This window comes from Macaca mulatta, chromosome 9, assembly GCF_049350105.2.
Source record: "Macaca mulatta isolate MMU2019108-1 chromosome 9, T2T-MMU8v2.0, whole genome shotgun sequence".
In the NCBI taxonomy this organism is placed as follows: Eukaryota; Metazoa; Chordata; class Mammalia; order Primates; family Cercopithecidae; genus Macaca; species Macaca mulatta.
The window spans coordinates 17,216,984-17,234,513 of NC_133414.1; the positions used below are offsets into that span (position 1 = coordinate 17,216,984).

At 38.1% G+C, this 17,530-nt stretch overlaps 1 protein-coding gene across 3 annotated transcripts in view; it reads right to left on the minus strand.

Moving 5' to 3' along the window:
• The window catches only part of ITGA8 (integrin subunit alpha 8), a 196,789-nt gene that overhangs the window by 138,956 nt on the left and 40,303 nt on the right, over positions 1-17,530 (minus strand). For all 3 annotated transcript variants that reach the window (XM_001089317.5, XM_028826016.2, XM_077945857.1), the window contains exons 5-10: positions 14,757-14,818; positions 13,617-13,662; positions 8,705-8,830; positions 7,672-7,716; positions 2,578-2,621; positions 691-747 (exon numbers count right to left, since the gene is read on the minus strand). In XM_001089317.5, coding sequence (XP_001089317.3) covers positions 691-747; positions 2,578-2,621; positions 7,672-7,716; positions 8,705-8,830; positions 13,617-13,662; positions 14,757-14,818 — 380 coding nt within the window. The remainder of the gene's footprint in view (positions 1-690; positions 748-2,577; positions 2,622-7,671; positions 7,717-8,704; positions 8,831-13,616; positions 13,663-14,756; positions 14,819-17,530) is intronic.

The following is a 17,530-nucleotide window of genomic DNA, read 5'->3' on the forward strand; positions in this document are numbered from 1 at the left end:
ATATCTTACATCAAAAGCTTCAGGCATTTATAGACTATTGAAAGATTCATGTTAATACAAAACCACTTCCCGTTGTTCTTAGAAAAAAATGCCTAATCCCAAACACCGCCCGCCTCCCCCACCAGTCTTCTATGAGTAGCCCCCATCCCCTCTGTCCTCAGCTCCTACGTCTCTCTTGCTTACAGAGACTGTGGCCTTCACTCTGCTCTTCACACATGTCCGGCTAGTTCTTGTTTGAAAGCCTTTGTGTTAGCCTTCCCTTGCCTGGAAGGTTCTAGACAAGATGGCATAGTTGGCTCTGTCTTGTCATTCACATTTCAGCCCAGACATTGGCACCTCAGAGGCCTCCCTGATCACCCCATCCAAGGGCTTCCTTGCCACCTCCCTCCCGTCTTATATCACTCAGCTTTATTTTCTTTAAATCATGGTTCACAATCTGAAATTATGAACATTTATTTGCTTGTTAATAAACTGTCCCTCTCCATCCCCTGCCACCTCACTGCTGCCTGAGAGCTGGGTGGGATCTGACTGTCTGATGCACACGATTGCATCCTCAGTGCCTAGGACAGTTTCCAGTACATAGTAGCTGCTCATTAAGTATTTGTTGAATGGATGAATAACTGATATCAATATTATAGTCTACTGGTAACCCAGAGTGATTTTATTTATTTGATATTAAAATGTCTCTACCTGTTCGCCAGTGAAATTCTGAATAAACGTCATATCTGTAGAGTTAATGATTGAAACCTGAAATCATAGAAATTAAACAGGTTACACCATTTGACGTAGAATTGGAGCCCTTTTTTAAAACTACAACTTGAATCATTTAAAATTTTTTGGAAAGTGTGATAAATGGTTAGCTAAATGTAAAACAAAAATGAAAGCCCACAGAATGATCTTACCTAAAAAAAAAAAAAAAAACAATTGAAGTTTTTCTTTATGGTTAAGTCTGAGATGCTTTCAGACGAAATGCATGCTTATTAATCTGAGCTGGAGAAATAAAAGTTAAATTCAAGAATATTGAGAGCGATTAACTTGACGATTGGTTGATTTAACCAGGATTTTTGTCTAAATCCATTTCTGTTCTTGTGCTAATATAAATTGATCATTATGGTTCTTTGCAAGAAAAATTAGGTTTTAAAATGCTATCCACAAGGCAAAAATATTCCTTTTAATTCTACTTAGCCAAACATGATGCTTTCTAGATACTTTTGCAAAAGATGAACTTTATTTAAAATATGGTTTTCTTTCAGATCTATTTATTTACTTTTCCTAATTTCATAGTGACGGGTTTGAATAGTATCACCCCAAAATTTCATATCTACCCAGAACATCAGAATAAGACTTTATTTGGAAAGAGGGTCTTTGCAGATGAAATTACTTAAGGATCTCAAGATGAAATCATCTTGGTAGGCTCTAAATCTGATGGCTGATGTCCTTATAAAAAGAGGAGACGACACATGTAGACACAGAGGGTAGAAGGCCACACGAGGATGGAGGCAGAGACTGGTGGGATGTTGCCACAAGCCAAGGAATGCCAGGGACTGTCAGAGGCTGCAAGGGGGCAAGGAGAACCCTCCTATCATAGATGCTCTGGTGAGAATATCGTCCTGCCCACAATTTGATGTCAGACTTCTGGCCTCTAGAACTGTGAGTGAATAAATTTATGTTGGTTAAAGCCAGCCAGTTTGTGATTCTATGTTATAGCCATCGTAGGAAACAAATAATAAATTTACAATTAGTTAAATTTACAATAAAATTAAATAATGCAATTAATTAAAATAACTGAAATAACATTTGCTTTTATTTCTACTGTATGAGACATATTAAGGTGTTGATCATAACCATGGCATCCTCCACAATTATTCTCAGATTATACCCACAGGTAGGACAAGCCTTGTGGGTATGTGACTTGTGCAGTCACACGGGACCCTGTGTGCTTAGATGGGTCCCACACTTGGTTTAATGCTCTGCTGTTGCTGTCCTGAAATTTTTGATAATTTTTGAACAAGGGGCCTGTGTTTTCATTTTGCACTGGGTCCATCAGTTGCCTAGCTGGTCTTGCACATGGATGAGAACACATCTAATCTGGCTTGTTTTCCTTCCTTATTCGTAAGCAAGCAGGATGAATCGGGAGGAGGAACTCCTTAATAAAGGAAGTGTTAAAAGACTTAAAAGTTGCATAAAATGAAACATTTCTTTGCATATACAGATGATCCTTAAATTATGATGTTTCAACTGACAATGGTTCAAAAGTGATACACATTCTGTAATAATCATACTTTGAATTTTGAGTTTTGATCTTTTCCCAGACTAGCAATATGCGATATGATACTCTTACTTGAGATATGAACACTTTATTATACAATAGGCTTTTGCCCACGTGTGTGCTAATGTAAGTGTTCTGAGCATGTTTAAGGTAGGTTAGGTAAGCTATGATGTTCGGTGGGTGAGGTGTATTAAATGTGTTTTCAACTTACAGGATTTTCAAATGATGGGTTTATTGGGATGTAATTCCATCAAGGAGCATCTGTGCAAGAAAATATCCTATTCCTATAATGCATTCTCAGTACTCACATATCCAAAATTCTGTGCTCCTCTTGGAACTCCAGCAACCAATTCTGGGGATGAAAATAGTCATTTAGAAGGGGAATTACACACACACACCCACACACACCCACACACCATATAATAAATAAGTGGTAAAGACAGTGCTTTTTAAATGAGTGGCTATCAGAACAGAGCAGGGGTCCCCAAGCACCAGGCCATCAACCAGTACCTGTCTGTGGTGCGCTAGGAGCCTGGCCACACACACAGTAGGAGGTGAGCCTCAGGTGAGCCAGAACAAAGCTTCGTCTCTATTTACAGCCACTCCCCATTGCTCACATTATAGCCTGAGCCCTGCCTCCTGTCAGATCAGCCGTGGCACTGCATTCTCACAAGAACACGAACCCTATTGTGAACTGTGCACGTGAGCGATCTAGGTTGCACGCTCCTCTTGAGACTCTAACTAATGCCTGATGATCTGAGGTGAAACAGTTTCACCCCAAAACCATCCCTCACCCCCCACATCTGTGGAAAAATAGTCTTCCATGAAACCGGTCCCTGGTACCAAAAAGGTTGCGGATTGCTGATGTAGAGGGTTGGAAATTTGAAGCCAGGGCTTTGCGTTTACTTTTGTTTCTTCTCCAGATAATAGAAAACAGAAAAACAGAGGTCGTACCCCTTTGTCATACTTTGACATTTATGTCTTCATTGGGAGTCTCTCTGCACTTCGGTCTCTAGATCATGAACCTGGCTTCTTGGGTCTGCATGCGATTTATAAGTTAGACCTCTTACTGTGATTCTTCCAGCTTTTACTATAGTGACATCTTTTGTACTAGTATAAAAATTACAGTTCTGGTTCCATCTCAGAGTCAAGGGAGGGAATGGGATCAGGTGCGAAGCAGAGAGGGGAGCCTTGGACAGGAACGTGGTTGATTCATCTACAGCAGCAGGAGAGCAGGGGGAGCACGCTCTTGAATCATAAAACAGGGTTCAGGAAAACTAAGCAATCTGGATAGACTGCCAGGAAAGTTGACGGAACTGGTAGTACCCTGTCCAGTTTTCAATAATCTTTATTTGGTATAAATTAAGTTCTCCTGATACTAAAAGCAAACCATAATCAGATATAATAGGGCTGACTGATTTCAGAGTCAGGCCTGTGGGTGAGGACAGATTCTAGAGGATTGGGCCATTTGAGAAACATGGCAACCACGACTTCTCCCATCCCACAAACATCGGGAATTTTGTTTTTAAAATATCAGTCTTCCCACCCAGTAACGGTGAAGTCTGCAATCTCATACGACCACAACTCTAAGGAGTTATTAAATGTAATATTGAGTAAAGATGCTCCTAATTTTTTAATAAATGATCGGGACAGCTTAATTGCTTGGGGCCTAAGGCAAGTCTGAAATGTCACTCAACTACAAAAACTATTCAGTTGGAAGGAAAAATAGGAGACTTTTCTTTTTCAGTAATTCAAGGTGAAATCTTCAGAAGGACCTTTTTATTTATTTTTTATTATTATTATTATTTTTAAAACAGGGTCTCACTCTGTTGCTCAGCCTGGAGTGTAGTGGCATAATCATCATGGCTCACTGCAGCCTCAACCTCCTGGGCTCAAGCCATCCTCCTCCCTCAGCTTCCTGAATAGCTGGGACCACAGATGCATGCCACCATGCCTGGATAATTTTTGTATGTTTTGTAGAGACGCGGTCTCACTATGGTGCCCAGGCTGGTGTCAAACTCCTGGGCTCAAGCCATCCACCTGCTTTGGCCTCCTCGAGTGTTGGGATTATAGGCCTGAGCCACTGTACATGGCAAGAAAATTTTTAATAATCAATATAATCAGGAAAAATTTAGATCCTTGGCCTGGGAACACATGACTTGAGTAGCATACTGACTAGTGAGAAGCAAAACTATTTCCTTCATTTGCAGCTTAGAAAGGTTCTATCACTGTTGAACTCATAGTTGGTGAGTAGTACAAGTCGAAAATTGACGCAAAGTCAACATTCTTTCCAACACGTCAAATTACATTCCTGGACTTGGTTAGGGACAGACTACTTTCTTGGGTTTTAGCTCACTACATCTCACTCTAAAGTGATAACAAAGGCTCTTAACCTTTTTTGAGTCATGAACATGTATGAAAATTGGAAGAAAGCTATGGATCCTCTCACCAGAAAAATTATACACAATCAAATCTTGCATGTAATTTTTAGGGGTTCCGATCCAGTGAAGCCCATCCATGTCCCACCCAGCAGTGAGAGGATCCATGTTAAGAACCCATCATCTTGAGGACATTGAAGTGCTCACTGTTTTTTTTAAATAGAATTCTTATTCCCTGTTGTCTAATTAAGTAAATCTTGAACATGCACAGTCCTGGATTCGTAGTGATCTGGTGAGCTGATTGTGATGTTCCTCGATAGTGCTTTTATTTTAGATATCCTCAAAACACTTTTTCAGACATTTTATTTTAGATATTTTATTTTAAATAGTTTAGATATCCTCAAAACACTTTTTATTTTATTTTAGATATTTTAGATATCCTCAAAATCAAAATATCCTTTTAGATATCCTCAAAACACTTAAAACCCAATCCATTTCTGAAATCTAATGGAAAATCACTACTGTTTTCTACCATCTTTCCCTACAATGTACTCTTGTGCATCATTATTTATTTTATTGGGTCAAAACTGAATGCTATTCTGGAGAGCTTTCCAACGAGACTCTTTTTTTTTTTTTTTAGACGAGGTCTCAATCTGTCACCCAAGGCTGGAGTGCGGTGGTGCAATCATGACTTACTTCAACCTTGACCTCACAGGGTCAAGTGATCCTCCTGCCTCAGCCTCCCAGCCTCCTAAGCTGGGATTACAGGTACATGCCACCATGCTCAGCTAATTTTTGTATTTTTGAGAGGAGGTCTCACTATGTTGCCCAGGCTAGTATAGAACTCCTGAGCTCAAGCAATTCTCCCACCTTGGCCTCCCAAAGTGCTGGAATGACAGGCATGTGAGCCACCACACCAAGTCCAACAATACTCCTAATGCCATATTACAAAAATAATAATTTGGCATGTTTTACAGTTTCCTTTGTAAAATTTTCAGTGATTTTTAGATTTGACCTGTTCTCAAGGCACTAGTTACTCAATACTATCTTTGATGGTTCCTAATTCAATGGTTCTTGTGACAGCCAACACCGCTTTTTAGATATCAGGCCTTGCACTGTTTTATGGATACACAGAGTTAACTCATTTAATTCTCACAAGAATCCTATGAGGTAGACAATACTATTAGCATCATCATCCTTATTTTAGGAATGAAAAAAGTTGGAGGCACTAAGATGCTCAGTAACTTCTCCCAGGTCACAGAGATAGTAAATAGCGAGGTCAGGGTTTAAACTCAAGAGGTCTGGCTCCAGAGTCCAGGCTCTTAAGCATTACAATATACTGCCTTTTAATACCTTGAAGAAGACATAATGAAAGGACAAGTCCTTTATGAATTAGTTTTTACCTAAAAGAAAAATGTTCTTTCAAAGGAAAAAATAAAAACCTGATTATCTTCAACCCGAACTGCAAAACTTCATTTATGATTTTCTGCTTTGTATACCTAAACACAAAACTATGAAAGGATCTGTGATGATTCCTAGAGGTGACCGTATTTCATTTACTCTTAATTATTTGTGAATTAAACCACTTGCGTTAGTGAAATGCAGTCAGTGTTCACATGAAACAAGATGGAAAATGGTAAATACCGATTGATGATTGACTCATTCAATAAATATTACCAGTTAAGTAAAAGTTCTGATTTATTGCCTTGCATCTAAGTATTTCTCATGCATTCACTCATGCAATCTTCAGAACATTATTTTGAGTTAGTTAGCATTAGTGTTATTTAAAGATGAGCAAATAAGAACCAGAGAGGTTGTCATATCCTAAAGAATAGAGAGTCTGTGAAGTCAGAACTTGAACCTATATGGATCTTGACTCCAAAGATTCTACTTATTTCTGTCAGGCTGTTTCCCATATGAGTCTATTATGAGCAACACATGGTCTAGTCTTTGTAAAGGAGATAAATAAGAACAATACATAACAATACATAGATTTGCCTTCAAGGAGGTAGACATGAAGAGAAGTGATAGATATGATACCATTTTTCCTTACTCTCATCTCAATCAAATCTACATAGGCAGCCAGTGTGATTTGTTCTCTTTTTTCTTTTAGATTGCATGCATAATTGGATTATATTTACTCCTCAGCTGAAATATTTCATGTCTTCTCCCCTGCATGTTGAATAGATCCCAGAATCGTTTCCATGACCTGTAAAACTGGACATAATCTGAGCCCAGATCTTTCTTGAAGCCAATCTCGTTTCACTATTAAAGTCTGACAGTCAAACTGAGGTCCTTGAACACCCCCATTTTCTATACACCTTAGAATATAGAAATTGGCCTATGTCTGGCTGAACCCCCAACGCCCCATCATCCAAGGCTCTATTCAAATGTTTTCTTAACACCAAAGCTTTCCTTACTCTATGTTTAGAATTTTATCCTAGCACTTATCATAATTTAATTAGGTATTCTGCGTTAATTATTTCATGTCCATCAGCCCCGGTAGACAACAGTCACAGCAAAGTAGAGAAGGCAGGACAGAAGGGATATATAGGAGATAGGGATTCGTTTGTTTTGTTATTCGGGGTTTGGGTATGTTCAAAGAGGAAAAAGGAAGTAAGGTTGGGGTGTTGGATTGGAGTTGGCTGGGGAGAGTAATTTTGGACATGTCCGATATGAGAGGCACTAGAAATGAAAGTTAAAAAGGGATCTTAATTTCACAAATTTGATCTGTCACTAACAGCATGGCTTTTAGTCATCTATATTGTTCATTCATAATGTGGGACTATGGCCCTAATATTTTATTGCTTAACTAGATTTTATACAGTTGATATTCTTATGAAATTATTTGAAACTTAAAATGCTGTACCAAAGTATTTTTTCTACAAAATATTATAGGCACTCTGGGATTCCATTAATATACTTTTTGTATGGCAAATAAAATCACATTGATAGAAAAACTTTTTGTCATTTTACCATTTCCCCATGCTTTATAAGTGATTTAAACTCAACAGTGTCTCTTACCTTGCTGAGAATCCCCCGTAAACTCCCCAGCAGCAACTGAGTATCCTGTTTTAAAGAAAAGAAAAAAACTCATCACACTTAATGACTTAACCAAATTAGTTACATCTAGAAAAAGGTGAAAGGGCTACCGTGGTACTGCTTTATTTAGAAATCTCTACAAATATTATAAAGATTAAAGATTCTATAAAGGAAAAATTAATCACACTGAACACTTTTATACTAAATCCTGAATGCATAATAGATTATCTACTACTTAAGTAGTAGCATAGCAAAAAAAAAAAAAAAAAAAAAAAAAAAAAAAAAAAAAGAGAGAGAGATTCTGAGGTCAATTTTTAAAAGCATGGACACTTCATAATCCACCTTGAGTGTAAATAGTGGCTGTTGCATTTTAAGAGCTGCTGATTGAAAATAATCAGACAGAATACTCTGAAAGATTTCCTTTGGGCTCAGGTTTTGCTATTTCTGGTCACCAGCAAGACCTACTTCCTAATACCTCTCATGATGACCACAATTTCATTTAGCTCTAAAGTGAGGTGCTGGCTACATTGACAAAACATAGCTACATTTCTTTTTCAAATTCATCAAGCAATCAAAAGGCCACTAGGATACCAAAGGTGGGAAACAGTAGTGGTAAAATGACATTGTGTGGTTTCTACATAATACAATTCGAGAATATTTCAGCAACTCAAACTTCTCTTGTGCGGCTCTGTTAACTAGAGAAGGCTGCTGTCATGCTGTCCCTGTCACACCGGTAGCAGCCCTGCTAATATGTAGTGTCTACTACTGGTGAAATAGTTCACGTGGAAGAGGCTGCTATGCAGCCAAGAAAATAGCTGCTCAAATTATGTACTACACATTGTGGCTGGAAAAAATAGCTGTATTAAAAAGAAAAGAAAAATCGAGTCTACTCTAATAAAAGAACACTTGTATAAGATGCCAAATAACATCGGATAAGTCAGGGATAAAACTTGTATCTGCATTTACTATGCTTGTCTTTTGAAAAACCACAAATGTCTTGGGCAATGGGCCTTACCAAGGTAACTGTCATCATAGGAAGCTGGAGCCACTTCTGTCTGCTTTTCTCCTGCCAGTTTTCTGAGGATATCCTTGAATGAGTAATTTGCAATGATATCTGCAACACTGGCAGTGATCACTTGCCCTGTGTTTAAACAAATTAATACGTTAACTGAATGAATGCAAGAGGCAGGCCCTCCCTGGGCAAACACACATTCCCTTGAAAGCTATGGTGGAATTGCTTGCTTTTTTGATGATGAATTTTCCTGCCTGCCACTCGAACTCCAAGGCAGAGTTAGTTGCAGCTGGGTAGAACTTTCCATTCTGACCGAAGACCCGAGATGAACTACAATAAAATTTTGTTGGTCTTCCTGCTGCTTTCAACATACACATTCCACCTCCAAATAATAAAAATATCTAAGAGTGGAAGCCAAATTTGCAGGCCAAATTTATGTGATGTAATTTTTTATTTATTTTTTTATTTTTATTTTTTTTTTTAGCGGGGAGACAGAGTCTCGCCCTGTCGCCTGGGCTGGAGTGCAGTGACATGATCTCAGCTCACTGCAACCTCCACCTCCCGGGTTCAAGTGATTATCCTGCCTCAGCCTCCTGAGTAGCTGGGACTATAGGCACCTGCCCCCAAGCACGGCTAATTTTTTGTGTTTATAGTAGAGACGGGGTTTCACTATGTTGGTAAGGCTGGTCTCAAACTCCTGACTTCGTGATCTGCCCGCCTCAGCCTCACAAAGTGCTGGGATTACAGGTGTAAGCCACGGTGCCCAGCCATGATGTAATTTTTATTCTGGAATATTTCAGCTGGAAGGAAGGTTTGAGATCATTTAGTCAAATATAGCTTCTTCTAGGTGGAGAAACTGAGGCCCAAAGAGCTAGAGTGCATTCTCTAAGGTCATATGGTTTTGCTAGTAGGATATCAGGCATTTTAACCAACATTTCCTTTGGCATTCTAATAAAACTTTTGGTATTCTTGCAAAGTATAGATATTGTGTTCAATCTAAATCAGGTATCCGATTAATAGATGATAAAATATATCAGCTAAGTTAAACGAAGGAATTACAAAATCTTTGAGCCATTTGCTTTTCTTGCTAAAATAGAGAGAGAGCATAAAATTACAACAATGGGAAGCAGCTAGGTCCAATGAGATCCAAAATTCAGCAAAAGAGAAATCCATGGGCACCAACATTGATATGATAAGAACTTTCGCTAATCTCTCTCAAAAGTCACTCTCAGAAGTCTTGAAATATGGCATTGGGGTAGACAAGTATCTGAAAGACAGCCAGAAATTTCCGCTGCAATTTCTATGCATTCCCATGTTTACCATGGACATCTAAGGCAAAAGTGTGAGATCATGTTCTTTGGGAGAAAGCTGAAGAAATGCTTTCAAAAGACTACTATTTAACATCAATTTGAAAGCCAAATTAGTCTTTGGGATTTCACACATAATTCCCACAGTCTTTCTGTTGGAGGTCCACAAAAGAATAAAACTGTCAAACCAGATCATAAATATTGCCAAGTGACTGGGACCATCATGACTATTCTGCTATTAAGACAATGGTATTTACACATGAGTTTCTGAACACTGTAGAATTTGCCAATTGTCTCTGGGTTAGAGCTAAAGATTCTCTTTCCTCCATCCCACATACACACTGTCTTTGCTGTTTCCTTTAATTGTGTCTATAAACATTATCATCTTAAACCTGAATAAAATTTTAAATTCTATGTCTCAAACATGTGTTTCTATATGCAATTGCTATGGCAAATTTTTAACAAATCATTTGTCTCAGACATTTTTTCAGTTTAAGCAAAAGAATAGATTATGTGAAATAAACCAAGTGAATTAGAAAACCTTCCATAAAAGTAATTTTCATTTTGTAGCCATCTGTTGTGCAAAATATATAGTTTTACAGTTTGCAAAGTAATTTTTAAATACCAAAATGTTAATTGTTTGATGTTTATAATTGTATATGCATGAGTTGAGCTTAACATTAAGTTTATATACAATTTTATCATAAATCGGCTGGGCGCGGTAGCTCACACCTGTAATCCCAGAACTTTGGGAGGCCGAGGTGGGCAGATCATGAGGTCGGGAGTTTGAGACCAGCCTGACCAACATGGTGAACCCCTGTCTCTACTAAAAATACAAAAATTAGCCAGGTGTGGCATGCACCTGTAGTCCCAGCTACTCAGGAGGCTGAGGCAGGAGAATCACTTAAACCTGGGAGGCAGAGGTTGCAGTGAGCCAAGATTGCACCACTGCACTCCAACCTGGGTGACAAAGTGAGACTCATCACCAAAAAAAAAAAAAAAAAAAAAAAAAAATATTATCATAAATCTATCTCTCCTGGATCTTTCTCAATGACTTTTAAACATGATCAAGTTTCTTCCATTAAAAAAATTCCTCCCTCAACTATGAATCTCAGATTCTACTCTATCCTAAACTTTACAGCCCAAATTACAGAATCTTCTCGGTATTCTCTCTTTAGGCCTCCCATCTATACCCATGGCCTCAGTTAAAATCAGTATAGCAAGTGATGAAAATTTATATTTCACTTTAGATGTCTTCTGAGCTTAAGCCCTAAATACTTATGTGAAACCCTTTAGGTATTTCAAACATTTTCATACCCAACAGAACAAAAAGTAAACTCATCTTCTTCCCTCTCCAGCCCGCTCCAAACCTTTCCTCTTCCAGTGTTCTCTGTCTCAGTGAACGGCACCCCCCTACAGCCATTCAGTAGCAGGCATCAGAAACATTCCCTCACCACCTCTCTTCCCTTACTGCTGTATATCCAACCCATCATTTAGGCTGCTTCTTTTGCCTCCAAACTGTTTCTCAAATTTCTCTTCTTTTTCAGTCTGTACCATCATCGCTCTAAGAAACAAACATCTTTACCTGAAACTTATACAGCTTGTTTACCTGATAAACTTAAAAGTAGTTTATATCCTTGTAACTACTTTGCTGATAGTTCACCTTGGCCAACTTTCAATCTATTTTCTGTAACGCAGCCAGAATGATCTTTTCAAAACATAAATTCAATTGTAGCACTCCATGCTTAAACTCATTTCATAGTTTGTCACTATACTCAGGACAAACAACACCTTCTTACTCTAGCCTAAGCCATCTATTTAAACTCTTAAAATCTCCCAGTGGTTTCCCATAGTTTGTAGAATGAAGACAAAATAGCTTAGCATGGACTGCAAGCCTGCAATGTGAAACCTGAATAAAATTTTAAATTTCTATGTCTCAGACAAAATGCTTCTATGTGCCATTGCTATGGAAAATTTTCAGCAAATCCTTTGTATCCAACGTTTTTTCAACTTAAAGAATGGATGATGTGAAATTAACATCTATTAACATTGTTATGTTAATTTCACATCATCCATTCTTTTGTGAAATTAGGGACTCCATACCACCCAAGCACTTCTTCCCTCACTCTCTTAACTCTGGTCACCTTGACTTTCCTCTGTTCTCACCTGCAGTGCCCTCCTGCCTCCCACAGAACATCTGCACATGGTCCCTCCTCTCTTCACCTAGGTAACTCCTACGTAAGGTCCAGATCTCAGTTCAGGGTTGCTTGCTTTCCAAGTTGGTTAACCTTTGCGCTGCCACTGGCCTATGCAGCACCTTAGCAAGAATTAGAAGATGTCATTTCCTCTGGGCAGATGCTGTCTGCACCTGGGTTCATGGCTCTGTAAGCGGAGCACAGGTTGTATTCCACCAGCTCCCTGTCAGCCAGTGGTCAGAGGACAAAACACACCTATCCACAGCCACCCTGGAGAAGCCTCCTAATTTCTCCCGGCCCCATCACCAAATGCCTTTGCTTTGGAGTGTGTATCACAGTTGGGGGTTCTCGGGTACCCCTGTGAGTGTTTGATTAATGCCTGTTATTCTCTAGATATTAACCTCCATGACAGTAAGAACAATGTGTTTTTACTCATTAATGTATCCCAAGCATCTACCACAGAGCTTGGCAGAGCCTCAACACATTCTTGATGGAGAAATGAATTGTTAAGTTGCAAGAGTATTTTAAAATATCATTTACATTACAGAGTACAGGCTGGGCACAGTGGTTTATGCCTGTAATCCTAGCACTTTGGGAGGCCAAGGCGGGTGGATCACCTGAGGTCAAGAGTTTGAGACCAGCCTGACCAACATGGTGAAACCCCATCTCTACTAAAAATTCAAAAATTAGCTGGGCATGGTGGCGTGCACCTGTATTTCCAGCTACTCAGGAGGCTGAGGCAGGAGAATTGCCTGAACCTGGTAGGTGGAGGTTGCAGTGAGTCAAGATCATGCTGTTGCACTCCATCCTGGGCAACAAGAGCAAAACTCTGTCTCAGAAAAAACAAAAACAAAACAAATGAGAGTACAAATCGAAATGATGCTTTTGTTCTTACTCATACATGGAAGCTAAAAAAGTTGATTTCATTGAAGTAGAGTATGGAAAAGTGGTTCCTAGAGGAAAGGATGGATAGAAATTCAGGTATAGCCAGAGATGGGTTAAAGGACACAAAAGTACAGCCTGATAGGGGGAATAAGTTCTAATGTTCTATAGCATTAAGGTGACTACAGTTAACAACAATTTATTGCATATTTTCAAATAGCTAGAAGAGATTTAAAATGTTCCTAACACAAATGATCAATGTTTGAGGTGATGGTTATTCTAATTACCCTGATTTGATCATTACACATCATATACATGTGTGAAAATATCACATGTTCCCCATAAACATGTACAATTGTCAATTAAAATAAAATATTAAAAGCAAAAACAACAAATAATACTTCATTTGAGAAACTATGAATAAGGATATAAAATTAAGGTAACAGAAAGTAAACATTTAACATTACTTCTGGGTCTATCCTTCTGTTAGTAACAGTAAATGTGCTTTTCTGCTCTGCCAACAGAACATACCTTGCCAGTAGAAACTCCCAGGTCCTCCCACAATAAGGTCTCCATTCTACAAAACAGAAACAGCAACAGCAACCATAATCAGAAAGGAAACACTGAACATTTTTAAAGGGCGATAAATCATTGTTAATAAGCATTGCTCTAACAATTTGTTACACATAAAAAGCAATTTTTAAAAGAGACCCTTCTATCTGGGGCCTGCAGTTCATTTTCCTTCCTCTTTTGTTTTCAATTATTTAGTGTATTATCACATTAAATAATTTTAATTTCACTCAATTAAGTAAGTTGAACTCTCTCCCTTGAGAGAGATAAATTCTGTTTTTTGATTGCCTCTGATAAGCAAAATATCAACATATTTAATGCTGTGCAGTCCTGCAGACATGGTCTTTTGAGGCTCAGTGATAAAAAAAAATTCTGTTCCAATTTATTTCAAGGCCATAGTAATGCCTATTGTTTTCCATACATCCTCAATGCCACCTCCTTCTCAGAAGAAAGAGCAAACACTCCAGACTAACACATATAAACATTTTCTCATGAATGTACATCCTCACTTTTCATTTTTCATATTTTTAACTCTCAGTGGAAAATATCAAAACAAAAAAGTAATGATAAAAAGTACAATAAAAGACAGTAAACAGTTTATACATTGATGAAATTTTTCTATACTATTTTCAAAACCACAGAATCTTTTCCTTCTACATTCTTACTGAACATCTCTTTTTAATTTTGTGAAGGATATATGAATTTTAATATTAATATTAAATGTAGCTGGTCAATTGCAGTTAACAAAACAATGAATAGATTCCTGTGATCTTTTTAAGAAACATTTCTTTACTGAGTTTTTTAGATTTTCATTTAAAAAATTATCGCCACAAAGGGTAAGAAGAAAGGCTGTTGCTTTCCATCGTGTCTATCTCTCTACTGTTTAATAGGTTGCTATGTGCATAAGTTATTTACATAAAAATAAAAAGTGAACAGAAAATATTTTTAGAAAGAATTTGCCTAAACAGGCTAGGTATGTTCCTTAAGATTCTTTGTTTCTTTGGTGGTGGTGGTGGCTTTGGGGTGTGGGAGTGAGAGGCAGAGGGTAAAAAAAAAGCAATCAGATGAAATATTAGAAGGTGCAAGACCAAAATAATTCACCTTATAAAAATCCAGACTAAATCCTGCTTGGCAGTAACCCTGCCCTTCCGGATCAGCGTTGCCTAGAATGATCAAAATACATAAATGTTATAACGTCATCATTCCTGAAATATTTTTAAACAACCAATTCAGGATATTATGTCATTTCCTCTAGAACCTTCTAAATTAAAAATGATCAATATGTGTTTTATGTTTATTTTTTAAATGTATTCCAAGTAATTTATTAAACAAATTTCCATCTATTTTCTTACCCCAAATATCATTGTGATTCTCTAGCAAGATCAACAGGAATAACATTCCTTTTGGCTACTATATTGGGTTTTATGACTCATGTTCACTGGAAGAAATAAAATCTCTATCTTTGACTATATTCCAAATTTCCCATGAGGCAATAACGTGTCTCTCTTTTGCCTCCTCGTGCTGAGTGAAGGCAGGTCTGTCATTCCCAACAGGTGACACCTTGAGGAAGAAGGAGCAGTGCAAGATGACCTTTGTGGATGTCATCTTCTGGGCCACCAATAAGCGTTTCCATTATTATGCTCTTTAATAGGAACTTAATTTTAAATTATCCTATTATGGCCAGGCGCGGTGGCTCACACCTGTAATCCCAGCACTTTGGGAGGCCAAGGCAGGCAGATCATGAGGTCAAGAGATCGAGATCATCCTGGTCAACATGGTGAAATCCTGTCTCCACTAAAAATATAAAAATTAGCTGGGCATGGTGGCGCGTGTCTGCATTCCCAGCTACTTGGGAGACTGAGGCAGGAGAATCGCTTGAACCCGGGAGGCGGAGGTTGCAGTGAGCAGAGATCATGTCACTGCACTCCAGCCTGGGTGACAGAGCAAGACTCCATCTCAAACAAACAAAAATAATAATAAAATAAATTATCCTGTTATAATAAGCTAGGTAAATTGGGAAATTGCATTTCTGGTCACAGTCTCCCAGGACATTGCAACGCTAGTGTTCACAAAAGACCAAATTCTAGTAGTGGCTTATCTTGCTTTCCATGCAATATGACTCACTAACTCATTGTCCAATAGGATCTCATGGTACAGTTGTAAAGTATAGGCAGGCCAACACCATGATTTCAAGGCTATTATCAAAAGTCTGTAGGGCATTAGGACCAGGAATTTACTACTTGTAACTTGTACTTTAAAAGAGCTTCTACAACTTCTAACATGCCTAAAATAGCCAAAATGTAGTGAATTAAGCAGAGGGAATTTCAATCCTGCATAGTTAGATTTGGACATGTAAATAATGACTCCTTTCTTATCAAGGATATTCCTCAATGGAAACTGAAATAAGAGGATGGGAAAGGAAACACACATCATCACAAGAAGTACTGATGACTGGGCACGTGCCTGTTCAGAAGCTTTTTGGGATGGACCTGGCCTTTCCAGCTTCCCTTAGAATGTCTCCTGGTTTTTTCTTTCCTTTGGTCATTACTTAGCTAATTTTAGCACTGTCATCATCAATTTTTTACAGATGCTCCCTTTATTTTTAAAAATACTTTTTGACCTCACGCACTGTATTTTAACAAAATTTGTTCCTTATTTCACAACTATATTTCATGATTTATGGTCATGAATCCTATAAAGTTCCCTAAAAGCTCATCTCAATAATCTGGAATGTCTGAGTAGCAATTTTCTAGAAGCTCATAAGTGTAAATATTTATATGCACCCAGAAATATATATGAATGCATGAGATATTACTCTGAACATATATGTATTCATACACATGTTCTTACATGTATTTTTCCATCCACAAGCCTTTAAAAATCCCTTTTAAATTCAACCCTGACTTTTTATTTTTAAGATTGTAAATTATTCAAAAGGGAAGAAACACAACCATTCTTTGAAAGTACTGCTTTAAAACAGCAGGCTGAAAAAAATTAAGAGAAAACATTCATTTTTTACAAAATACACTGAGAAAATAATGAGCTCCAAATGTTTATTGTAAGTGGTAATTATAATAGGGCATGAGGTTCTTTCCATGACAAAGTCTTTTTTTTTTTCCTTGTTGAATCATAATTTATGAGAGTTGAAGGAATCTTTCTTCCTGGGACTTCAGAGCATCTGTGAACTTGATAATTACATCCTAGAGTGAACTCAGGAATCCAAGGAAGCCTGTGGATAATTTGCTACTATTTGTTGACTTCTTATCCAACAAATGGAAGGGTGTGTGTGAACCATCTCCACCTGAATGATGAATGACCATAAGAGCCATAGGCAGGTGATCAATATGAATGAGCAGGTAATGGCTGACAATATCAGCAGAGTGGGTTTGTGGTGTAAAATTAACATGAGGTGCTTCTTTAAATTTTCTTTTGAAAATAATACTACTGATGTTTCCTGTTCTGGGATACTGACCATCCACATGCTCAGGAAGAAGCTGGCTTTGTGTTAATGATCTGTGAACTTCTTGGCCATGACGGAAAGTCTGCTTCTTAGATGATCTGAGGAGGAAGAAGTACCCCTAGGAATAGGGAGACCAGGAGGATGTGAAAACTGTGGCTATACACCAGAGAGGAAAGAATTCATGGCAATTTATTGAGCTATTCTGCAACTCAACATGTGCTCCATTCTATCTTTGTTGAGCTATTAGCCTACTGTGTCCGTGTAGCTTAAGATGCAAATGTACATTAATGTACATTTTTGAAGAATGGTTCAGGCCGGGTGCAGTGGCTCCCGCCTGTAATCCCAGCACTTTGGGAGGCCGAGGCGGGTGGATCATGAGGTCAGGAGATTGAGACCATCCCGGCTAACACAGGGA